Consider the following 27,014-nt stretch of genomic DNA (forward strand, 5'->3'; position numbering starts at 1 on the left):
ATATTTGGAGAGAGTGTCCATGCCAAGTGATGGCTTCTTAAGCAAGAATCCACTATTCCTTTAAGAAAAGATAGCGCCGCATGGAGGCACTAAAAATCAGCCCCAACAATGGTGCCAACACCTCTGCATTGGCTTTAACCAGCCAGGAAGGACAAACTGTAACTCAAAGATAACAGTCTGTATGTGCCCAAATAATTTCAGAGCCCTAGCAAGCATTGCATTATAGGCTGAAATGCAACCAGAGAAGATTCTGCCTGTTTTGCTAGAGAACCAGTTCTGTTGAGAGGCATAGCGTGGAATCTAGCCCACATGCTGATATTTCTCTTAACCACGTGGGTTATATCTACACTGGCAACTGAACAACAAAACTTTTGTCTTTCAGAGGTGTTAAACCGCCCCCCTCATCCTCCAAAAGACAAAAGTTTTGCTGCAACAAGTGACAGTGTGAAGAGGAAGTTACTCACTTTGTGCAGTAACGATGGTTCTTCAAGATGTGTGTCCCTATGGGTGCTCCACTTTAGGTGTCTGTGTGCCCCTGCACCTCTAATCAGAGATTTTTGGTAGCAGTGTCCCGCTGAGCCCGCGCATGTGCTCTCCCTCCCTCGTGGTCTGTCTCAAGGCTATTTAGCACTGCACGGGCGAACCAGCCTTACTTCCTTCTCTACCACAAAGCCCAACAGAGAACTTCGAAGTAGAGGAGAGGAGGGCGTGCTGTGGAGAACCCATAGGGACACACATCTCGAAGAACCATCGTTACTGCACAAGGTGAGTAACTTCCTCTTTTTCTTTGAGTAGTGTCCCTATGGATGCACCACTTTAGGTGACTCTGGAGCAGTACCCACCACTGGAGGCTGGGACTTCAGAGCGGAGTCTTTTACTACAGCGAGTACTGTGGAGTCGAAGATGTGTCAGCGGCCAAATCTTCAGTGATTGCATAATGTTCTGCGAAATGTTCTGCGAAAGTTTGCTCTATGGATTGGGGAGATAGGGGTATCCCTATGGAATGTGACTGAGGTAGGAACTGATCTCATGGAGTGCGTATGGACGGAAGCAAGTTGCGCCCTTGCTAAGTGATTAATGCAACTAGAGACCTATTTGGATAGTCTTTGAGGAGATATCACAGAGCTTCTGGATCTTTCTGTGGATGAAAGGAAGAGTTTAGGGGTTTTCCTGAAGTCCTTAGTCCTGTCCAAGTAGAATGCTAATGTCCTTCTAATATCTAGCATATGCACAGTTGTCTCCCAGTTGTCACAATGTGGTTTTGGGAATAAACAGGGAGATGGATCTGTTGATTCATATGGAAAGTGCAGAAGAAGTGGGGAGAAACTTGGGATATGGCCTTAGAGTTGTTGTTATTAATTATTATTATTTTTAAGACAAAGGCTGTGAATGATGGGTGTGCCATCAGGGCCGCTATTTCTCCTACGTGCCTAGCTGAGGTGATGGCAATTAGAAATGCTGTCGTCATGGACAGGTGTAAGAGAGAACAAGTTGCCCTGGACTCGGAGGGAGGTCTAGTCCAAGCCCTGAGAACTAGATTAAAGTCCCAGGCTGGAGCGGGTGGTGTCACATGGGAGAAGAGAGTCCCAATGCCCTTAAAGAGTCTACGCATTAGTGGTTGAGCAAACTCCAAGTGGGAAGCCATTTTTGCCATGAGATGTACCTTAAGGGAGCTGAGTGAGAGTTTAAAATGTAGTGCAAAATTAGAGGGAGGAAAGATGAGGTTGGGTCTGTCTGTTTGGAATGGTACAAACTTGGAGTGGTTTCCATTTTGTAGATAGGTATGTGGAGTGGTCAACTTGTGGTTGTGTTGCAACATGTGTTTCAGCTTGTCAGAGCATTCTGCTTCTAAGCCTTGGAACAAAGAAAGATCCAAGCCTGGAGGCGGAGGACCCATGGGTCGGGGTGAAGGGTCAGTCAATTGTTTTGAGAGAGTGGGTGAGGAATGGGCTGACGTCAGAGGAACAGGAGGGCATATTGCCATCTGCGTTAGGTAAGGGAGCCAGACTTGTCATAGTCAAGAGGGGCAATCATAATAACTCTTGCTTTGTTTTGTTGAATTTTCAACAGAATCTTGGATAGGGTAGGAAACTGGGAAAAGACATAACAGTGGGCCCTGTCTGCTGGGAAGATAAGGGCAACCGCCAGTGAATGTTTCCCCAAAGGGTGGCTATATATTGAAGCACCTCTGAATTCCGTATACACTCGTTGTTGTGAGAAAATTCCACCTGAGACTGTTGGTTATCCCATTCTGTATCCCTTGTAGACAGACAGCTGAGATGAGCACATTGTGATGGGTGCATCAGTTCCAAAGTTTGAATGCTGTCTTGCAGAGGGAGGGAGATCTGGCAGCTCCTTGGCAGTTTATACAAAACATACAGGTCACATTAAGTCCATCATAACCTTTGTGTGTTGCTGTGTAGGTGAGCTCCCCAGCATATTAGGGAGACGTGTCCCAGGGTGGTGAATGTGGGTAGTGAGAGGAGCGCTCTCGCTTGTACTGCATCAGGTTGGTGCTGATAAAGTCCAGTCACCGTATTGGGGTTAGTATGCCACTACAATGAAGTGAACCTTGGAGACTACCCTGTGTGGAGCAGTCTGTACCTATAATGATCCTGCCCCAAAGGTAAGCAGTAGGAAATCTCCTGTATGATGGTTGTATTGAGATATGGCAGTAGGCACCCTGTAGGTTCAGGGCTAGAAATCTATCTCTTTGCTCTAGAGCTGGTCCTAACTGCTGTGAAGTAAGGTAAGGTGACTTCTGAGTGGCGTGACAGGTGTATAGATGGCAGATGATGCTGTAAGGTATCATTGTTCAGGCCCCCACCCGCTCATCAAAGTGCTTATAAGAGGCAGTTTGAGAGGTCATGGACTGGGGTGCAGACTGTTCTCACTTTTGAGCCCTGGACCTCTTACACTGTGGCTCATAACAGCACAGAGATGGTGAGTATTGAGAAGATTGTGAAATATGGTGTGGTTGAAACGTATATCTTCTCTTCTGTTCCACAGTGTAGATTCCTAAGGAGTGTAGTGTGGTCCGAGACTCCTTCAGGATGTGGTGAGAAAATCTGTCTTCTCCGCAAAGAGTTTGGCCCTTCAGATTGGAAATCTGTAGCTCTTTGGGCAATCTAGAGAGGTGTAGCGAACAAAAAAAAAAAAACCCCACAACCCACCTCAGTACCACTGTCATGGAGACTGGGCGGGCAGCTGTAACAGCTACATCCAGTGGTGTCTCCAGGACCAGTCTGGCTATTAACTGACCTTCTCTAAGAATGGTCTGAATCTGTTCTTTTTGTGTTTCCAGTAATGTTTCAGAAACATCCTGGGTTTCCCAAGATTAACAAAATTGTTTTGGCCATGACAGTTTTTGGTAATTTATGACTCTAAACAATAATGTTGTCGATGAATACGCCATCTTGCGAAGCCTGATCATATGGAGTTGACTTGGCATTATGTTGCTTGCTTCATGAATTAACCACATCCACTATCATGGAGTTGGGTTGCGGACGTTGAAAACAAAGTCTGCCTCTTTGGGTAGAGATGTATGGTTGTTTTTGTTTACACTCTGTTGCTGGTTAGTGCGATGGAGGCTGGCTCTGCCAGATGATTTTGGTAGGATCTAGAATCAGCTCATTAATTGGGAGGACAGTTCTAGATGAGAAGGTAGTGTGCAGAATTTCCACCAACTTGTGATGTGTATCTGCCACCTCCTGTAAGGGAATCTTCAGCTCGTATGCTACCCTCTTGGTAAGATCAAGAAAGTTCTTAAATCTTCACCTAGTGATGAGAGGTGGGCAGCACACTCTCATCTGGGAGAGATGAGGAGAAGTGTGCTGAAGAGGTAGCTTCCTCTTCAGGGTTTTTTTTTCCTTTCCCCCTTCTTTCCTGTTCTGAAAAAGCTTTATCCTGCCCTTGCTCAGGTGCCAGGTTGTAGCAAACCATCTGGTGGACTCTCCCTGAGATGGTTGCGCCATGTGTGTGTATATACCCGAAGAGTTACAATATGGCCTTGGGAGGGAGAGGCAGGGTGGTTGGCATGATGGAATTGGGGATGACCCTTGTAGTGTGGTGGTGGGCCACCTTGAGGGGCCAGGGAATGATCTCCTCCTGGACAGTGTCAGATTCGTCAGTGAGTAAGTGTGCCGCTGTCTGGAGTATTGGCAGTATACAGTCCAGTGCTAAGAGCGATTCTGGGTGCTGGGATGTGCTCGATACCGGGGTCCTGGTACCAAGTAATGGGGATTGTGGTCCTTCCCCAATCATCGGGTCTCCAGGGTATTAGAGCTCATGCAGGACCATGGGTTCATTTGGTATCACAGAGGAAGGAATGTGGTACATTGTCAGTACCGATAGTTGGGCAGAGCACTCCCTAAATGAGAGTTTTGCCCAGTACAAAAAGTTTGTTGGTGCCACTTTTTTAGAGACGGTGTGGTAATTGTCTCTCCCTGGGTACTGAGGCCACAGGTCTCCAGAGTATCAGAGCACCTGTGTTACCATGGGCTCAGCCGGAACCCCAGAGGACTGTCTGTAGTCGGTATCAATGGTTGGGAATGTGCAGAACACTTCCTAGATGGGAGTTTTGTTGCATCTGGTACCAAAGCGTTTCTCTATGCCGCCCTTTTAGAGATGGTACCGTAACTGTACCCTCCCCTTAGGGGATGGTACCATTGCCTCAGAGCATGAGGGTGGAAGCCTCTGGTGTCTCAGTGAGGAAGCAGAGCTGACAGCAGGGCTTCTCTGTGTCGCTCTTTTTGAGATGGTATGGTAACTGTCCCCTCTCGGTGCAGTAGTTGCCCAGAGTAGAGCTCAAAGCAGCACGGAGCTTACAGAAGCCCCTTGTCCGTGGGGAGAGCAGAGCCCAGAGCAGGGCAGAGCTCACAGCAGGAAGCCCCTTCTCAGGTTTCAGCTTCCAGAGCTTCTGTGCCCAACCAGAGCAGCAGCTGAGCTAACAGCAGGAGGTTCCTCTGCTGGTATTGTCCTACCGAGGTGGCTGCTCTGGGGAGTCCCACTGGCCAGCTACTCGGGGATCGGTGCCGAGATGGCCACACTGGGGAACACCCCTCTGGCTGGCCAGTTGCTCGGAGGAGCCTTTCCAGGGGGCGTCTGCTGGTGGCTTCTTCTTTCTCTTTCTCTCTCTCTCTTCTCCTCTTCACCACTTGACCCCTTTTGAAGTGAAGGCTCCAGGGATGATCCAGGGTCAACACCCACTGGAGTCCCCTGCAGACTAAAGTGTTTTCTCTGTAGGGAGGAATTTTTACTTCAGTTCCCAGCTCCTGTGAGGCTGCAGTTTTAGGTGTGGAGGTAAAGCACTTCTGTGAGAGTCTCCCAGGCACAGTGAGTGGCCATTACAGGAACTGACTCCTGGCAGGAGAGGCACCGCTTGGAGCAGAGAAAGCCAGGCAAGCCCCTGGACAGGGGGTTGTCATCCTCTAGCAGGGAGGAATATGCAGAAGAACATTGCCTTTACTTTTTTTTTTTTTTTTTTAAACAACTGAAAAGCAAAATAATTATGAGTCTTCTAGATGCCTGGGGAAGGGGGGGAATGCCCCCAGACAGGGAAGGAAAGTGAAGTTCTTTTCCTTTTTCTCTTTTCTTTTCAAACCAAAGAAATAAAATAAAATAAAACACTAACTTGAGTACTTTTAGGGAGAACAAAGGTAACAAAACCAAACACTACTTATGTTAATGACACATAAGGAAGGGACAACTGCTTGTTCTGTCAGAGGCCAAAGGCAGTAGAGAAGGAAGTGACAGGAGTTTGCCTGTGCAGTGCTAAATAGCCTCCAGGCAGACCACGAGGAAGGGAGAGCACATGCGTGGGCTCAGCCGGACGCTGCTACCAAAAATCTCTGATTAGAGGTGCAGGGGCACACAGACACCTAAAGTGGAGCACCCATAAGGATGGGGGTGGAAGTTTTTTGATGGCAGGAGAGTCGACAAACAGCGGCTACATTGCACGACTTTTAGCGGCACGACTGTGGCCACACAGCCATGTCGCTAAAAGCTGTGTAGTGTAGACAAAGCCTAAGATAGTGGTCTGTTAGAAAGATAATATTCTTCAGAGCCCTCTGAAACTCATTGGTTCCATTAGCCACCGTGGATTGGCTTTCAATGCAGGTCCTTCTTCCCAACAAAAGAGAGACACCCCAGCCACAAAAATGGAGGGGGTAGTAATGGTCAGGCAATAGCAAGGGAATAATTTCTGCCTTATAAACTAAATGCTACCATTAAAAAAAGATAAGTACCCATTCAGTCAGAAAAGGAGGACTTGTGGCACCTTATAGACTAACAAATTTATTTGAGCATAAGCTTTCATGAACTACAGCTCACTTCATCCAATGCATTCAGTGGAAAATACAGTGGGGAGATTTATACATAGAGAACATGAAACAATGGGTGTTACCATGCACACTGTAAGGAGAGTGATCACTTAAGGTGAGCTATTACCAGCAGGAGAAGGGGGGTGGGGGGGATGACCTTGTGTAGTGATAATCAAGGTGGACCATTTCCAGCAGTTGACAAGAATGTCTGAGGAACAGTGCGGGGTGGAGGGGGGAATAAACATGGGGAAATAGTTTTACTATGTGTAATGAGCCATCCACTCCCAGTCCCAGTTAATTGTATCCAGTTTGCAAATTAATTCCAATTCAGCAGTCTCTCCTTGGAGTCTGTTTTTGAAGTTTTTTTGTTGAAGAATTGCAACTTTTAGGTTTGTAATCGAGTGACCAGAGAGATTGAAGTGTTCTCCAACTGGTTTTTGAATGTTATAATTCTTGACGTCTGATTTGTGTCCATTTATTCTTTTACGTAGAGACTGTCCAGTTTGACCAATGTACATGGCAGAGGGGCATTGCTGGCACATGATGGCATATATCACATTGGTAGATGAGCAGGTGAATGAGCCTCTGATAGTGTGGCTGATGTGATTAGGCCCTATGATGCTGTCCCCTGAATAGATATGTGGACACAGTTGGCAATGGGCTTTGTTGCAAGGATCCCCTCCACCCCCCACTGTTCCTCAGACGTTCTTGTCAACTGCTGGAAATGGCCCACCTTGATTATCACAACAAAAGGTTCCCCACTTCCCCCACCCCCACTCTCCTGCTGGTAATAGCTCACCTTAAGTGATCACTCTCTTGTTACAGTGTGTATGGTAACACCCACTGTTTCATGTTCTCTATGTATGTAAATCTCCCCACTGTATTTTCCACTGAATGCATCCGATGAAGTGAGCTGTAGCTCACGAAAGCTCATGCTCAAATACATTTGTTAGTCTCTAAGGTGCTACAAGTACTCCTTTTCTTTTTGCGAATACAGACTAACACGGCTGCTATTCTGAAACCTGTCATTATGCAAGGCACTGAATTTAGCCGTATGGAGTGGAAATCTATCAACTTCATGAAAAAACTCGTACAGATACAGACATCCTCTTCCTTTCCAAATGCAAACAGATGGACATCATACCAAAAGGACTGAAGGTAAAAAATCCATTACAATCTACATCCCCCACAGACTATGCTGACAGCTTGTGCCACACACTCTCAAAGAAACTACGGAACCACCTGATCAACATCCTCTACAGCAAACAGGGAATGATTAAGAATGAGCTTTCAAAAATGGATACTCTCATAAAAAAACAACCTTCCACACAAACTTCCTCATGGCTGGACTTTACAAAAACTAGACAAGCCATTTACAACACACACTTTGCTTCTGTACAAAAGAAAAAGGATACTAAACTATCTAAACTACTACATGCCACAAGGGGCCACAACAGTGGTTCCCTTAATCCACCCAGCAATATTGTTAATCTATCCAACTATACTCTTAGCCCAGCAGAAGAATCTGTCCTATCTCGGGGCCTCTCCTTCTGCCCCTCCACCCCCATGAACATGATACAGTTCTGTGGTGACCTAGAATCCTATTTTCGACATCTCCGACTCAAGGAATATTTCCAACACACCTCTGAACAACATACTAACCCACAGAGACCTTCCTATCAAGATTACAAAAAGAAGAATTCTGGGTGGACTCCTCCTGAAGGTTGAAACTACAGACTGGACGTCTACATAGAGTGCTTCCGCCGACGTGCACGGGCTGAAATTGTGGAAAAGCAGCATCACTTGACCCATAACCTCAGCCATGCAGAACACAATGCCATCCACAGCCTCAGAAACAACTCTGACATCATAATCAAAAAGGCTGACAAAGAAGGTGCTGTCGTTGTCATGAATAGGTCAGAATATGAACAAGAGGCTGCTAGGCAGCTCTCCAACACCACTTGCTACAAGCCATTACCCTCTGATCCCACTGAGGATTACCAAAAGAAACTACACCATATGCTCAAGAAACTCCCTGAAAAAGCACAAGAACAAATCCGCACAGACACACTCCTGGAACCCCAACCTGGGGTATTGTATCTGCTACCCAAGATCCATAAACCTGGAAATCCTGGATGCCCCATCATCTCAGGCATTGGCACCCTGACTTCAGGATTGTCTGGCTATGTCAACTCCCTCCTCAGGCCCTACGCTACCAGCACTCCCAGCTATCTTCGAGACACCACTGACTTCCTGAGGAAACTACAATCCATCAGTGATCTTCCTGAAAACAGCATCCTGGCCACTATGGATGTAGAAGCCCTCTACACCAACATTCCACACAAAGATGGACTACAAGCCATCAGGAACAGTATCCCCGATAATGTCACGGCAAACCTGGTGGCTGAACTTTGTGACTTTGTCCTCACCCATAACTATTTCACATTTGGGGACAATGGATACCTTCAAATCAACGGCACTGCTATGGGTACCCGCATGGCCCCACAGTATGCCAACATTTTTATGGCTGACTTAGAACAACGCTTCCTCAGCTCTCGTCCCCTAATGCCCCTACTTTACTTGTGCTACACTGATGACATCTTCATCATCTGGACCCATGGAAAAGAAGCCCTTGAGGAATTCCACCATGATTTCAACAATTTCCCACCATCAACCTCAGCCTGGACCAGTCCACAAAAGAGATCCACTTCCTGGACACTATTGTGCTAATAAGCGATAGTCACATAACCACCACCCTATACCAGAAACCTACTGACCGCTATTCCTACCTACATGCCTCCAGCTTTTATCCAGACCATACCACACAATCCATTGTTTACAGCCAAGCTCTACGATACAACCGCATTTGCTCCAAACCCTCAGATAGAGACAAACACCTGGATACAATTAACTGGGACTGGGAGTGGATGGGTCATTACACAAAGTAAAACTATTTCCCCATGTTTATTCCCCCCCTCTATCCCCCACTGTTCCTCAGACGTTCTTGTCAACTGCTGGAAATGGCCCACCTGTGATTATCACTACAAAAGGTTTCCCCACCCCCCTCCTGCTGGTAATAGCTCACCTTAAGTGATCACTCTCCTTACAGTGTGTATGGTAACACCCATTGTTTCATGTTCTCTATGTATATAAATCTCCCCACTGTATTTTCCACTGAATGCATCCGATGAAGTGAGCTGTAGCTCACGAAAGCTTATGCTCAGATAAATTTGTTAGTCTCTAAGGTGCTACATTTCTTTCTTTTTGCGAATACAGACTAACACGGTTGCTACTCTGAAACCTGTCATTCAGTCAGAGGCAGCCACTTAATCTGCATAGATAGCCAGGGAGGTCCATGAAGCATCTATGAGTTAGGGGCTTTTCTCTCAGATAAGGCCTATACAAATATATTGACATAATTTATCTTAGAAAAGTTTAATGTGTAGATCCACATAAATCAAAATGTTTTCTCTTAAGAATTATAGTGCAGTATAGTAAAAGGACCTGTTGTCTAAATGATCTGAAGCTTTTGGTAATGTTAGTGTTTATTTAATAGTGACTGAGTGCCTTAAACATAAGTTATAAGGATGCCTTTTATATATATCTACAAAATATCCACTTTTAAAAACCTAGGTTTATAGCATCGGGCAGTTCAGTTCAGATCGCAGTGTTCTCTCAAAACAAAACATACAGAAATGCACAGATTATATGCAGCCATAAAGACATTATTGAACTTAGTTAATAGATTATGTATTTTCCTTTCCTGATTTAAAAAGTAGTATTTGTCACTCATGATTGAATACCACGGAAAAAATAATCTATTATTTTGCTAGAAGAGAGCTGGCAAAGGAACACAGTTCCCTTCAAAAATATTATATCATTTTATATCTCTCCCATGCTCCACACTAAAATGAAAAACTGTGTCTCTGGAATTTTCTGTGACCATTTCCTCTCTCCCTCTCTTGAATAGCAAAGGCAAACTAATACAAATCATCCTAATGCAAAAAGAAAATGAGTACTTGTGGCACCCTAGAGACTAACAAATTTCTCCTTTTCTTTTTGCGGATACAGACTAACACGGCTGCTACTTTGAAACCTGTCATGCTAATGCAGACTCCGACAGAGTCTGCACTTGCTTCCAGGTTGTAAGCTGTCTGGGATCTTAATAATAATAATAATAAACAATTCCTAGCTTTGGATATAGAATTCACATACATTATTAAGTGTGCCCAAAAATATTCTACATTTAAGGGGACTTCATTCCATTCCAATCCATTTTCTAGGATTTATTTTCCAGGATTTATGTTGTGGCTCTGACCCTTGGCAGTCAACATTTAAGTGAAAGAGGTTTTTGTTTTGTTTTCTGCACATCCAAAAAAATTCCACTTGATAGCTCCTCCTAAGGCCATGAGCATGTTATGTTGATTCTTTCCTGTATAAAAGCTAGGCAGGATGTGGCTGGGTCAATACTTGGATATGGAACATCTAGGGAACATTAGGTTCCAATCTTGGTGGAATCTTCCCTGTGAGTTGGTATTGATTCAGTGGACCCCATGTAGCTTTTGGGAAGGGTGGATAAAAATCGATGAGGGGGGGAGGGGGATTTTTTTCTAATTTAAATCAGATTTTTGTTATTTAAATTTATACTAAGTTTTTCTTTTTAAAAATAAACCTATTTAAAATTAAATCTGATTTGAATGCAAACTATGGGAGGCCTAAACTCACTATAATCTCTCAAAATTTCAAATAAAAAATAAATATGATGAGTCCATGAGCCTCTATTAAAACCTTTACATTACAGGCTGCTTTTCTATATAAAGAAAGAATCAGGGGAAAGGAATCTAACTTTTCAGGTCAAACTTTATAAATAATTAAGGGCCTGAGTGTGTGGGAGACCCAGGGACTGTGCTGATGAGCGCAAGAGACTGGCAGTCATCACAGGATTTGGGATCTAGCCTCTTACTCCAGGAGACACTTAGATCATATTAAAGAAGTTCTGTATTAAAATCACAAATGAGTTTGATTCCCCACAGTTTAAATTCCAGGGTATTACTAATTAAGAGAAAAAGAAAAGGAGTACTTGTGGCACCTTAGAGACTAACCAATTTATTAGAGCATAAGCTTTCGTGAGCTACAGCTCACTTCATCAGATGCATATTGTGGAAACTGCAGCAGACTTTATATATACACAGAGAATATGAAACAATACCTCCTCTCACCCCACTGTCCTGCTGGTAATAGCTTATCTAAAGTGATCATCAGGTGGGCCATTTCCAGCACATACTGTTTCTCTCCCTCTATGTGTGAAACTTGCAAGCTGCTAATTGTGTTAGTACATTTTAAGACAGAGTCTGTTCTCAAAGCAATACTCTGGGTGCTGTTTCTGTTGTTACAGAGACTCCCCGCCCTTTTGTTGTATTAACAATTGTGATTAAAATAGAGATAGAGGATGTATGTGGATGGATGCTTGGTGTGGATAATAACTGAATGATCAGGGAGGTGCCAGCCTAAGAATCCAGTGTCCATCGGCTGAAGAAGGCGTCAAGTGGAAATAACCAGAGGACCCCTGGAGGGCAGACTGGAATCCACCCAACAGCCTCAAGAAAAGCCCCAAAAAACAAGATAACATCTAGCAGCACTGAGCCGTCAGGAATGTGCTACCTGCTGATTGATTCAGCAACAGCAGGATGAAACAATTCCCACAGACTGGCATAGGAAGAAACTCCTATAAAAATGGACTCTAAAAAGCGAGAACTTTGAGGTCTGATTCTGCAAACCAACTTCCAGAAGCATCAGATGAGCATCTGACAAGGCCCTGCTCCCTCCTCATGTCCAGGCCACCTGGCCAGTGGCTTGGCATGAGCAACTCTAAGGCTGGTAACTATGATAACAACCTTGCAGAACGTGTGTGTGTGTGTATGAATGTGTAAATAAATATGAGATTGAATGGAATGTTATAGCTATAACTAACTGCTTACTATGATTCTTTCTGTATTCACAATAAATATGGTATTTTGCCTTTTTCCCGTTAATAAGATCCTGCTGGTTTTTATTTTATTGGTATAACAACACCATCATGTATCTCATCAAGATCATCCGCTAAACCCGCTAGGTGGTCACATACTCCTATTTTATAGCTTCTCCCTATCTGAGCTCTGATTGGCTCACTTCTTAATGCAAAGTGTCACACCACTGAACTGGTGGAAGTCACTAACTAAGCACCTGGAACCAGAGTTTGCTGAAGTGCTAAACCAGCTATTGACAGCAGCAGTCTCGTCTGCAGGCACAGAAGGAATATTTTCTTCATTTGGACTAATTCATTCAAAGTTGGGAAATCAATTGGGAGTTGAAAAAGCAGGAAACGTATCTTTCTCTTCCAGTCTATGAATAAAAACGAGGAGGAAGGGGATGAGGTCTTTCCTGTTCAGGCAGTTACACTGTGGAAATTTGGCCTGAATTGGCACCCCTACAGAATGTACCAAGGGCTCTTTCATTACTACAATGGGGAAAAGAACTCTCTGCCTCCCATTTTCCATAACTTCCCATTCTTGTTCTGACAGCACCCATTGGGAACATGTCCCCTGCAGAACTGACCTCCTAGCTCCTCTAAACATTACACTACTAGGACGTGAGTGACTGCCCTGTATGTCACAATTAGATGAGGAGTGTCAGGGTTCCCTCCTCACTCTGAACTCTGGGGCACAGATGTGGGGACCCGCATGGAAGACCCCCTAAGCTTATATTCCACCAGCTTAGGTTAAAACTTCCCCAAGGCACAAATTCCTTTCCTTGTCCTTGGATGGTATTGCTGCCACGACCAAGTGATTTAAACAAATATTCAGGGAGGGGCCACTTGGAGCCCTATTTCCCCCCCCCCAAATATTCCTCCAAGCCCCTTCACCCACTTTCCTGGGGCTTGAGAATAATATTCCAACCAATTGTCTTTAATAAAAGTACAGACCAGACCCTTTATGTTTAGGATACTAAAATCAATCAGGTTCTTAAAAGAAGAACTTTATTATAAAGAAAAAAGTAAAAGAAGCACCTCTGTAAAATCAGGATGGAAGGTAATTTCACAGGGTAATAAAAAGATTTAAAACAAAGAGGATTCCCCTCTACGCACAACTTCAAAGTTACAAAAATGAATAAACCTCCCTCTTAGCATAGGGAAAATTTACAAGCTAAAACAAAAGATAATCTAATGCATTTTCTTGCTATTACTTACAGTTTCTGTAATTTTAGATGTATCATTTCAGTAGGAGCTGGGTTACCTGCTTAGTCTTTCTCTTTGTCCCGAGAGGGAATAAAACAAAGATCACAAACAAAACCTTCCCCCTCCCTTCCCCCCCGCAGATTTGAAAGTATCTTCTTTCCCCATTGGTCCTTCTGGTCAGGTGCCAACTAAGTTAATTGAACTGATTAACCCTTTACAAGTAAGTGATTCTGTACCTCTGGCCAGAAGGGAATTGATGTTACTGCATACATAAAGGCTGTTACCCTTCCCTTTATATTTATGACAGGGAGATAGACTGGCTTTTGACTTTACCTAAAGGCAGCATCTTAATTCTTATTCTTCAACTTCACTGCCATTGTGTCAGCCAGTTGGGTTGACTCCATGGCTGCCTTAGGACATTACAGGATGCAACTTAGGCTCCAGGGAGCCTTTCAGTGTCATTTATATGATCCCATTTTCCCTGCATGATGATCCTGTTTGGTGAAGTCCTAGGATAGGGTCAATTATAGTTGGCCAAGAAATGCTGAAGTAGTAGGGCTGTCAAGCGACTAAAAAAATTAATCGCGATTAATCGCACTGTTAAACAATAATAGAATACCATTTATTTAAATATTTTTGGATATTTTCCACTTTTTCAAATATATTGATTTCAATTACAACACAGAATACAAAGTGTACAATCTCACTTTATATTTATATTTATTTTTATTATAAATATTTGCACTGTAAAAATAAAAGAAATGGGATTTTTAATTCACTTAATACAAGTACTATAGTGCAATCTCTTTATCATGAAAGTTGAACTTACAAATGTAGAATTTTGCACAAAAAAACCTGCATTCAAAAATAAAACAGTGTCATACTTTAGAGCCTACAAGTTCACTCAGTCCCACTTTTTGTTCAGCCAATTGCTCAGACAAACACATTTGTTTAAATGTGCAGGAGACAATGCTGCCCGCTTCTTGTTTACAATGTCACCTGAAAGTGAGAACAGGCATTCGCATGGCACTGTTGTAGCCGGTGTTGCAAGATATTTATGTGCCAGATGCGCTAAAGATTCGTATGTCTCTTCATGCTTCAATCACCATTCCAGAGGACATGTGTCTATGCTGATGACAGGTTCTGCTCAATAACAATCCAAAACAGTGCAGACCAACACATGTTCATTTTCATCATCTGAGTCAGATGCCACCAGCAGAAGGCAGATTTTCTTTTTTGGTGGTTTGGGTTCTGTACTTTCTGCATTGGAGTGTTTCTCTTTTAAGACTTCTGAAAGCATGCTCCACTCCTCATCCCTCTCAGATTCTGGAAGGCACTTCAGATTCTTAAACCTTGGGTCGAGGGCTATAGCTCTCTTTAGAAATCTCACATTGGTATATTGTTTACATTTTGTCAAAACTGTAGTGAAAGTGTTCTTAAAACGAACAACATGCTGGGTCATCATCTGAGACTGCTATAACATGAAATATATGGCAGAATGCTGGTAAAACAGAGCAGGGGATGTACAATTCTCCCCCAAGGAGTTCAGTCACAAATTTAATTAACACATTTTTTAATGAGCATCATCAGCATGGAAGTATGTCCTCTGGAATGGTGACCAAAACATGAAGGGACATATGAATGTTTGGCATATCTGGCATGTAAATATCTTACAATGCCAGCTACAAAAGTGCCGTGTGAATGCCTGCTCTCACTTTCAGGTGACTTTGTAAATAAGAAGCAGGCAGCATTATCGCCCATAAATGTAAACAAACTTGTTTGTCTTAGCAATTGGCTGAACAAGAAGTAGGACTGAGCAGACATGTAGGCTCTAAAGTTTGACATTGTGTTGTTTTTGAGTGTAGTTATGTAACAAAAAAAAATCTACATTTCTAAATTGCACTTTCACGATGAAGAGATTGTGCTACAGTACTTGTATGAGGTGAATTGAATAATACAGTATCTATTGTTTATTATTTTTGCAGTGCAAGTATTTGTAATAAAAATAATATAAAGTAAGCACTGTATAGTGTGTATTCTGTGTTGTATTTGAAATCAGTATATTTGAAAATGTAGAAAAACATCCAAAAACATGGAATAAATTTCAATTGGTATTCTATTGTTTAACGGTGCGATTAAAACTGTGATGAATCACGATTAATTTTTTTAGTTAATTGTGTGAGTTAACTGTAATTAATCGACAGCCCTATGAAGTAGATAGTACATATCCAGAAGCTAGGAGTGCTACTTCTCTGAAGACAATGAGAAACTCCAAGATTGTGAAAGCCGGGAAGCTTGTGGTGCTCACTTTGGAGCACAAGCGACAGAAACAGCTTTTTAGCTGGACAGGGAATCAGTGGTACTCCATCTTGAAAAACAGGAATCACTTTATTACAGAATTGAACTGCAGAGCTACAAAATAATTGCTGCATACTGTGCTGCTCTGGTTGTTTCATCAGATCTTATGTTATTGATGCAAGCATGGGTGAACTAAAATCAGGATATCATGCGTTCTAGCTTTGACACTCCTTCCAATCAATAGGATAGCTTCAATCATTCCATTTTACCTGCCCCTTCCCACCTCCCCCCATACATCCACACATTTCCTAGCTATTGAGAAGAAGGCTCCATTCTTCTCTTTGTCCCTCTTCCATTCCCCCATTTCCCGGTTATTGATAGGAAGGATATGGTTCTTCTCTATGACCATTCTCTCCTCCCCTTCATAGAATAATTCCAGTAGCCTTGTTCCATCCAGTCCCATCCTATCCCACATGTGTCACTGGGGACAGGTAGTTGGTGCTCCTGAGGCCAGGCAGAGTAAGAAGAACGTGATGATCAGACCTACGGCCTATATGAGGACTCAGCAGGGCTACATATTAGCTCTGCAGCCTCAGATTGAGTAACTTTGCCTTAAATGATTCATTGTTTGTTACTTGTATGCTCATTAATAGATAAATAGCATCAGTTAAGAAAACTGAGATTTAGCAACTAGCCCTTAATATGGCCTAATTATCTTTGACATATAATATGAAATTAAAACCAACTAAGATGCATACACCTGGAAGAATGAGGACACAGCATATTCTGTATTCACTTTTCTTAAAATACTCTGGATATTTCCTTATGCCAAACACCCTGCTTCTTTTTAATAGAGGAGGAGACAGGGTGGAAGAGGATGAATAAAGCATATACATTTTAAAACTGTCTCACTCTATGTTCACCTGACAGACTATATATTATAGTCCATTGTTTAAATCATATGTAAGTTTAAAAAGTTTAAATACATATTTACAACACAGACTTTATGTTGATATCATTAGGCAAACCAGCATCTACTCTGTATGTTTCCAATCAAGATTTTTAGCAGGTTTTTCCCCTTCCTCATTTCAGTTTTAAAACAACCGACCATTAAAAATTGAGAAAATATTTTTAAAACAAACATAAAATAATGCTCCCTCAAAATTTCACAAAATCTGAGAAATTCAGAGAAAATGCTGAACTCTCATTTTTATTCAGTGGTTAGCTATTCTAGCACAGATGGTATGTAAAATCTTCTATTGTGTCAATGACCCCTGCTTGTGCCTAAACACAATGAAAATTTAGTTCTCATCAAAAACGCTAAATCTCTAGGTATTTATCAGTTTTCAAATAAGACCCTCAGCATTATTTTTAATGTGGTTCTTTGTGAAATGAAAATCAGTCCTCTGTAGCTCTTTTTCTAAACCAATCACTTTGTTTAATTTTCTGTTCTGAATTATAATTACCTAGCAGAATAACCTATTTTACATATAGACTGGTTTAGACTGCTTTGGAAATGCCTTTTTTAAAGTCACTAACAAGACTAGCGTGATGTACTCAAAGTAATCATATTCTGAATTGTCACAAAGCATCCTTCAGTTGTGAATTCTTCTTTTTTTTTAAACTGATAATTGTCTTTTCGTTAGAATATTCTCCAAGAAATTAGCTGTAATCTCAAAAAAAGAATTAACTGGAGTGGCTTTATCATCTATTAAACTTCTGAATAAAACATACACAGTCAACAGGACACATGAAGAAAACACGACAAGACAATATGTGATTAAAGTCCGTCAACATCCATTTGTGCCTAAATTGTTCCTAAAATCTTATTTCCACATAAAAGCAGCATTAAACTAGAAAAATGTCAAGTATAAAATAGCAAATATTGCAGAATCAGGGCCTGAATCTGTGAAGTGGTTGGGAATTCTCGACTTACTGTGTTCTCAAAACTTTCCTGTCAACATCTTTCAGTTCTGCATTCTGTCAGTGATAGTATATCTGAACAGGCTAGACTATGTCATACATGATCACAGCCCCACATTAGGGGTAGTAACAAGGTAACAAGGTACTAACCCAAAATGCCTTCTGGAGCTCCCAGGGGTTCTGTTATTGTGCCTAAAGAAAGTACAGAGTGCACTCGCTCTGCAGTTGTCTTCTGACCACTGCTGCTGGGGATGGGGAAACACTAGCTCTTCACCATCCCTTCCTACCCACTTTGTAGAAGTTTGCAGCACCTAGTCCTGAGTAGATCTTGCCAATGCCCATTATGGCCAGCCTATGTGAGGAAGTAAGGGGACATGTCAGATCCCGGCACCCTCTCGTTCTCTGGTGCACCCGCACACAGGGCTAGCTACAATCTGTCCCAGTCTGAATGTACCTTTGTATGAATGTCTCATCGGACAAGTCAGTTATAGCAGAGGCATTCATGTCCCTATATTTAAACTGATGTATGTAGTTCCATTACCTAGTCACAGTGCTCTATATATAAAGGAGTTTAGAATGTAGCTATAAAATGGTGTTTGAGGCTAAAACACGACAAACTGGATCTCAGCCTGGCAAGGAGCTCCTCTTCTTTTTTATTAAATGTTGGAAACAAATGTGTTTGGTGTTCTGAAGTTCTGTGAAGGTAGGAAACTAAACACTAGTGGTTTCAAACTTATTTTCTGGGCTCCGGAGATTCAAATACAGCTCAAGTTTTTTTAACTGAAATTTTGCAGAGATCTATTTTATAACGTGAACAAATGCCCTCTGGTAATTGTTGATAGGTGGTGTTTAGAAAAGCAGCTATTTTTGTTTTACCTTGCTTAGGAAAGCATAAGTTATACATACTTACTAACTGGGGGTTACATTCTACACATTCAACCATGATTTTAGTATGTGAAAAAGGGTGGGGGTGGGCATCTCTTCCTGGGAAAATAGTTCTGAGAATGAGCATGCACAACGGCCAATTGGCACAATAGGTTGTAAAGGCTCTGTGATAGGGTACATTCCAAACAGGACTGGGAGAGGCAGGATTAAGGAGAGACAGAAAGCTCAATTAGTCAGTTCTGTGGCACCTGGACGGGAGACAGGTAATTGAGCATTAGACCTAGCTGGAGAACCAGACTGGGTCATTCATATAGAGGAGGGACTGCAGGGCACTAGGAAGTGGAGTCATATATGAGAAGGTGTGAGTTTCTGCTCTGTGAGAAAAAGCTTATGCTGTGGGACTGTCCCTAAATGAAGAGGACAGCTGGGGAAATGGAGACTCCTGAAGCTAGCTTGGGAGAAGAGAGACTCCAGGGAAGATACCCCAAGGATCAGTGGTTTAAGAGAAATTGGTCCTCCAGAGAGAAAGCCCTAGGAGGAAAGGGAGTGAGAAGAGATGTACAGAGTCGGGGAGAGGGGGAAAGAGTCTGTGGATGACTGCGTCTGGGACACGTGGAAGAGTTTTCATTCCTTCAAGATGGAATTCTGTTACCTTAGGAGGGGTCGGACTCTTAGTGTGACCTTAGTGGAGGGCCAAGTCACTGCACAGACCACTGAAGCCTGGAGGAGGAGGGTAAGACAGAGGGGCTGCAATGCTGAGTCTTGCCATGAGGAGGTGCTCCAGGATGGTGAGTCTATGACAGGCTCCAAATGACCTGCAATGGAAAGGCTTAGGAAGTCCCAAAAAGATTTTGCACAGCTCTCATTTCAGTGTCATAACAGGATCAGTTTATAGATGGGTCCACAAATCAAAAACTTTCAGGACCCTAAATATCCATTTGCCGTGTGACACAGGGGAACAAAGAGGAGACTCGATAAGTTTATGGAGGAGATGGTATGATGGGATAACACGATTCTGGCAATTAACTGATCTTTAACTATTCATGGTAAATAGGCCCAATGGCCTGGGATGGGATGTTAGATGGGGTGGGATCTGAGTTACTACAGAGAATTCTTTCCTGGGTATCTGGCTGGTGAATCTTGCCCACATGCTCAGGGTTTCAGCTGATCGCCATATTTGGGGTCGGGAAGGAATTTTCCTCCGGGGCAGAATTGGAAGAGGCCCTGGGGGTTTTTCGCCTTCCTCTGTAGCATGGGGCACGGGTTACTTGTTGGAGGATTCTCTGCACCTTTAAGTCTTTAAACCATGATCTGAGAACTTCAATAGCTCAGACATAGGTGAGAAGTTTATTGCAGGAGTGGGTGGTCAGATTCTGTGGCCTGCAATGTGCAGGAGGTCAGACTAGATGATCATAATGGCCCCTTTTGACCTTAATATCTATGAGTCTATGAGGAGGACTTTAAATCACCAAAAGCATCAGAAGGGGAGACTGAGGCTGCTGCTGTCTGCTCCACAGCAGCCTGTGGAAGTCCTGGAACAATTCTTCTCCCTTGAGGAGTGGGATGTACCAGGTAGGAGGAGAGCAAGGTCACAAAATACATTGCTGTGCGAAATGTTTTCAGTAATAACTTCTGCTCTGTACTTCTACTCCCTCATTCCTAGAAATAGCCCCATGGAGGGCAGCCTCACTGCAAACCAGAAGCCCCATTCCCTGCTAATCTCTGGGATCGGCAGGATTTGGAATTCTTATACTGCATGCCTCTCCCTAAGAGAGGACCCTTACGTGACTCTCCCTGAGTTTCCTAGGCCCTCTATCTCCCTCCCAGAAGTGAGAGGATATGATATGGCTTTAACTTAAGGGAACCTGACTCCAGGGGATTGATAGAATATAGATGTTTTTACTACTGGGTCACATATTGACCCAAATGGTCATGACCAAAACTCATAATCATCTGATGGCTGTTCAGAGGACCACGTGAAAGGTTTGTTGCTCTCAGTTCTTTTTCTTGTGAATGGGTACTCACATCTGAACATGTACACAAAACTGGTGTCAGTTGGCACTAGTAGACACCACTCTTACTAACAGTCTCCATAAATTCAGAGGACTGTATAGGCTGTGGACTGAACTACTCTATCATTCTTAGTGGTATTACCTACAGAAGGGGGTCAAGGCTGATTGGTAGGACTGTTTGGGGGAAGCTTGCCCAGCTTCTGTCCATACTTTACTTGCTCTGCAGATAACAATTCACTTGCCGGGATGACCAGTCTGGTACCTTCTCCAAAAAATAAATTATTTTTTTTTAATTGAAAAATAGCCTGGGAAAAATCGTAATGAAGCGTTGTGGTTTCCAATGAAAACAGAATGCATCTCTTTGTTGTACTGTAGAATTACTTTACACAGGACAAATGTAACCATCATAGTTTTTTCTACTGATGTGTGACAGTGGGTCTCTCTCTTACAATATTGATTCTAAACTGATGGTTTTATAAAAAGTTTACAGATGCCTACATCAGGATGGGCACATTTTAAAATGAAACATAATAAATATATAAGGAATGTGCAGGTAAAGAATTGGGAGGGGAATAGCAAGGTTCTGACACAAATGAGTGGGCACTGAAATTAATTGCAATTATTGTATGTGTTAATTTATTTTTAAAAAGCATTAAATACTCTGGTAGTTAGCTATCTTGTTCATCTTCTTTTTAAGAGAGAGCCCCCAGAATATAATGAAATATCCCAGGAGATAAACTACCTCCCTCCCTGATTAATCTAGATATCCAAAGACTAGGGGCCTGATCCAAACCCAGTTAAAGTCCATGAGAGTCTTTCCACTTACTTCAGTTGGCCTTTCAATTAGACCTTAGGAGTGCTGTGCAAAGTGATGCACTTAACAACGTATGGTTGTAGAGAGTGAAATAATTAAGCATATACTTTATAAATATCATCATATGCACCTTAATTTACCTGTTGGTGGGTTCTCAGTAGTTGCCCAGGGGAAGACAAAAATGGAAATGCTCTGAGAAAGACACAAACTGCAGCAAACAGGCTCTCTCCCATACCAGAGACAGAGCTAACTGGGCTGAAAGGAATTTACTAAACTTCTAAGAAAAGATTAGGTGTAGGTAAGGGGAACTATATATACAGACCTCTGTTGTTTTTACCCTTTGCTCTGTGTGCTATGTACCTTTTGGATGGATGAATAATGATTTGTTTAGAAGTTTGTTTACTCAGTTTGCTGGTCACAGGTCCCCAGAGGAAAAGGGCTTATATAGGCCCCAAAACACAGTTGGGCCTGTTGTTAATAGTTGTAAAACAGGGAATTGCCACCCAAAGATCCAGTCCAACAGAGACTGGATCATAGGAAGAAACACTTGTCACCTGAGGGGTGCACTTAAGACACTGGAAAGAGTTTAAAGCTTGTCCTAAAACTGTGTCAATGGGTTTACTCCTGCGGTCCTTCCTCAGCTAACTGAAATGGGAACTTTTTTCTGCAAAAGGACTGCAAGACTCATCCATAAAAGTCCAGTAGAATTTCAGAAAATCCTAGAAGCTAATGAAAAGGTAATTTATAATAGGTATTAAAAATAATTAAGCCTTTTTTAAACTTTACTGATGGAATTTAAAGGTTGAGGCAATTGATTCACTGTGAAATCCAGGAGGAAAAAAAAGTTGTGCCAAATGCCAGTCATGTGATATACCTTAACTTTCACATGCCAATCTTGAGGACTTTTGCAGTCATCTGATCTTTTGCATTATGAAAATGGGGGGTGAGGGAGGGATGTTGTGCTCCCCTTTAGCTTCCCTGGTGCATGCCGGATACTGATGATCCAACCAGTGGACCACATACGGTGATGAATCTTTGTCACATGCCACTCGAGGCACATTGTGCATACACTAAGAAGATGAAAAGATTCTTATTTCTGAATTATTTAAATAACATCTCCATTTATTGTTGAAATATAGTCACCAGCTCAGTGCTGTGAGAAAAATATAATACTTTGTCCCTCATACCAAAGAAATTAATGGGAGTTTTTGTTACACTGTATTTTTTTATGTGTTTTTTCTTTTTAAGAGGAGGAAGAACACTGATAAAAGGCCAATAGTTTTTATTAATGAACATACTAGAGACTAAAAACACAGCAGATACCTACATTCAGAAAAATACTGGATTTCATGGGAAAACTTTAGCGCTGAGCTCTTTTGAAAATCTGGCTCTAAATGTAAATAACGTTAAATTGTAACTATACCAGTGAAAGCAAGTAAATTCAAAGGTAAGCAAGCAGAAAGGCAGTAAACCCAGATAACAGCTGTGCTGGGGTCTGATCCTGGAAATACATAAGTAACAAATACTCATGTGTTTGCAGGACTGGGCTCTCAGAGTCAGCTTCTCAACTGGTGTAAACTGTCACAAGCTTACTGAAGTCAACGTGCCTATGATGATCTACACTAGCTGCAAATAAACTCACATTCTTCCAGCTCCTGATGTTTTTAGTACTGAAGTGCATAATTATGACAGCCACTCTATGTAAGAGCTATGCCACCTCAGCTAGTGTGTCCTATAAGTATGGTGGCAACCGGAGGAAGAACATGCACCCATTTGCAATGTGTTCAATGTTAAACTATTAACATCTGTGAAGCAATAATATATGAATAAAGTTATATCTCAAATGAACCAAGTTACATCATTGGCTAGATAGTAAAGATTCCTGCAAGAGCAGCATAGGCATTGTTGAAGCACAACCCTGATTCCCTATCCCGTAGGCCAGTTCTTTGCAATTCCATATGGCATCACAAATAGTTCTCAACCTACCATTGATACTGCTTTTTTCCAATTATTTACAGAGCACTCTTCAGTATTTTTTTTCCTTCTCTTCCCCAAGTACTGGCCACATTGTATGTTATTAGTATCTAGGGCTCACTCCTGCAAATACTTATACATGTGACAAGGTTACCCTGGTGAGTAATGTTATATAAATGCATTTTTGTGGAAGGGGTATTAAGTTTTGTTTAAAAGTTAAGTATAAAACATGTAACGCTTAGCTGTAAATAAAAACTCATTTAGGTAAGTGCAATAACTTTACAGTTGACCTGCACACTATCAAGAATTATTGTGAGTAAAGTCAATAGTGCTTAGGTGTGTCAGCACATATTTTTCTATCTGTTAGGTATCTACATAAGTTTATATAAAAATCACCCAAGGTATCTACTCTTTGGGCATATCTGAAATAATTAGGGACAATTTAAAGGCGAGCTTTTAAACCGCCAGAAACTTTCACATATATCAAGCTTAATTATAGATCTTTTCATTTTTACCCATGGTATTTGTATCTAAACAGGAGTCAACTCCCTCTCAGTCCATCTCCATCCCCATTTGATCCTGCAGTGAAGTCTTTGGCCCAGTTACAGTGAACTTGGAGCTGCACACATATATCGAAGTCAATGGAAACCATGAACATACTTCCAAGGAATGAATTTGACTATTAGCACAGAATATATCACATACCAATTAATTCTATGGCAACAGACTGATTTCATAATGACAAGATGACTTAACTATAGAGAAAAGCAGGATAGGCTGAACTGTGGAGGATGAAAACTTCTGCTGGCACACAAATATCCCCCATCAGCAAAGAGGAACAGAATTTTTTTTTTTTTTGTATACGTCAAACTCCCTCAGATGAGTAATTCTTACTTAGTCTGTGCATTTGAGTCCGTTCTCCCACTTGTTTAAATCAGAAATAACTGACATCCATGGAGTTACACCAGTTCAACACTGGTGTGAGATCAGAATCAAAGATTCTCATATTTATAAGACCTGCAGGATTGAACCCGAAAGCCACAATATTAATTTTGTATGTCTTTGTTTATTTCACAACCTTAATGTTTTTAAATGTGTTTTGGCTAAAATCAAATGTAATGTATGGCATCAATTTAAATATCTGTTGGGACACTATATAATACACTTGTAAGGGAACAGAATCATTTCTCTAACAGACCTTCTCCATCTCTAATGTCTATGAGTCTATGTATAGAATCTGGTCCTGCCAGGATGTAGGGCTGTAAAGTTACTCACATACTTAAGAACGGGCAGAAGCGGGGCATTTGTGTACGGTATATATTGGAGGACTGGGTCCTTGTAAGTATATTTATGGAATATATATTGCATTTAATTTTTTAAAACAATCAAAAATGGGCAAAATAAATCTATTTCTTAAAATTTAGGGTTTTAGTTTGCTTTTCTCCACTTAGGAGGACCAATCCTACACCCTTTCCTCACTTGAGTAATCCTTACTCATAAAAGAGTCCCACAGACTTAAAAGGGATTATTCTTATGGGTTATGATTATTGGTGGGCAAAAGGGGTGCAGGATCCATTTTACTCCAGTGTAACCGAGATTAGAATCTGTCCCCCTCTGTCTAGAGGAAGAATAGCTACAAGGTTCCCCTTGTTACTTAGGAGGTTTCCACTATAATAAATAAATATTGAAATTCAGAGCCGCCTAGTTTACAGATGAGGGAATTGTTAATTACAATGTCAGCTCATGGGTAAGGAGGTTTTTTATGCGGGAGTTAGCACAGGGCCTAGGACAAGGAGGTTCCGATCCAAACCCTACCAGGGCAGGGCATTACCCTCCCGGGGGAGTTTCAGGGCTGGCTGTGTGGAAGGTGGAGTATCAGGGTGCTCAATAATTGATAGTCATTAACTGTCAGGATGAGCGGCAGGACACACGGGACTGGACACACCGGACTGGACAGTGGGAAAATAAGTGACTCGTCCTACCCGGAGGGTTCCCTCACTGAGTCTGCTGTGTACCTGCTGTGCTCCTCCACGCTGCGGTTCTCCGCCGCCCGCCACTCGGGCAGGGTGCTGGCGCACAGCACCACCATGGACACGATGACGAAGAGGATGGAGACCGTGGCCAGGATCTGGGCGGCCACGGACGAGGTGGGCTCCTCGAAAGTCCGCCTCATCCTCTCCAGCCACTTCCTGCCCTCGGCGGCGGGCGGGGGCTCGGCCGGGGGCCGCGTGTCCTCGCCGCCGTCGCCGGGCTCGTCGGCCGAGTAGAAGGTGTAGGTGTCGGACATGCGGTCGTCCAGGCGGCGCTGGCAGCAGTAGTCCAGGTGCGAGCACTCGAGCCCCCAGTAGATCATCTCGTTGTAGAAGGAGAGCTCGCACATGTGCGGCGCGAAGCGCAGGTGGCCGTGCCGCACGTAGAGCAGGATGAAGCCGAAGGCCTCCGAGTGGCGGTCGAAGAAGAACTCGTTGCGCTCCCGGTCGTAGTCGTCGCACACCTCCAGCACGTCCTGCTCCGAGAGGCAGCCGTGCAGCCGGCTCACCCGCCGCAGCGGGAAGTCCTTCAGCACCTCGCGGGAGAAGGAGTAGCGGGTGCCCCCCACGTTCAACACCACCGAGCGGCCCCGGCCAAAGTTCATGGCTTGCGCGGGGCTGGGGGTTGGGAGAGCAGGAGGCGGCTGCTGGCCTCGGCTCGGGGCCCCCGGCTGATGCCCCCCGCGGGCGGGGAGAGGAGGGTCCCCGCGCCCCTCCTGCGCTTCGGCTCCCCGGGGCTGGGCGCGGCCAGAGGCGCGTGCGCCCCCTCGGAGCCAGCGGCTGCCCGCGCCCCGGGGCGGCGGGAGACCCAGGCAAGCCGCGGCGCTGGGAGCTGCCGCTTCAGTGGGGCGCGGAGGAAGAGCCCGGGAGCCCGCTGGGCGCGGCTGCGGGCGTCGGGGCTCCCTGTGCCCGGGTGGTGGTGGTGCTGCTGCTGCTGCTGCTGCGGGCGGCCCGCGGAGGCGGCGCCGAGGGCATGGTGCAGCCGCGGGGCCAGGGAGGAAGGGAAAGCCCCGCCAAGTTGGAGAGCCCCGCTCCGCTGCCTCCTCCGCTCTCCCCGCTGCCGCCGCCCGCTGTCTGCTGAGAGGCGAGCTGGAGACAGAGAGGCTCCGCGGAGCCAGGGAAGTGGCGGCGGGGAGGGGACACGCCTCCTCCTGCCTCCCTGGCACAGCGAGGGAGTGGAGCTGCCTCTCGCCTCTGCCTCCGTCCCCCGCCGCCAGGGGTTGGCGGCAGCTCTGGGGGGGGCTTCACCCAGCGGCTGCTTTCCTTCTCCTTCCCTTTGCCGCCCTCTGGGCCAGCCCCGCCCCGCCCCGCTCGGCTCCCCGGACTGAGGCCTCCCAGGGAATCACTGGTCATTTACTCGCCAGCCCCGCTGGGATTCCCCCCGGCTCCTGCCTGCGAAAGGGCTGCGCTTCGGTGGGCTAAAAGCTCCATTTCACGGGCGCATTAATATTTCACACGAGCAGAACTTGCACTCGGCCCGAATAGCTTTCATCCCATTTTCGCCTTCTTCCTGAGGCAGCGGAGCAGGGTGGAAAACAGAAGTGG

The 27,014-nt window shown here is 43.8% G+C and overlaps 1 protein-coding gene across 2 annotated transcripts in view; it reads right to left on the reverse strand.

The window, feature by feature from the left end:
- KCNG3 (potassium voltage-gated channel modifier subfamily G member 3) overlaps positions 1-26,688 on the reverse strand; it is a 31,848-nt gene extending 5,160 nt beyond the window's left edge. Inside the window, exon 1 of one of the 2 annotated variants that reach the window (XM_073339053.2) lies at positions 25,455-26,688. In XM_073339053.2, the coding sequence (XP_073195154.1) occupies positions 25,455-26,074 (620 nt within the window). In that variant the 5' untranslated portion in view covers positions 26,075-26,688. Of the gene's footprint in view, positions 1-25,421 lie in introns of both variants that reach the window. The other variant, XM_073339054.2, reaches the window with a different exon arrangement.
- Between the last annotated feature and the right edge of the window lie 326 nt (positions 26,689-27,014).

This window comes from Lepidochelys kempii, chromosome 3 (assembly GCF_965140285.1).
Source record: "Lepidochelys kempii isolate rLepKem1 chromosome 3, rLepKem1.hap1, whole genome shotgun sequence".
NCBI classification, from domain to species: Eukaryota; Metazoa; Chordata; order Testudines; family Cheloniidae; genus Lepidochelys; species Lepidochelys kempii.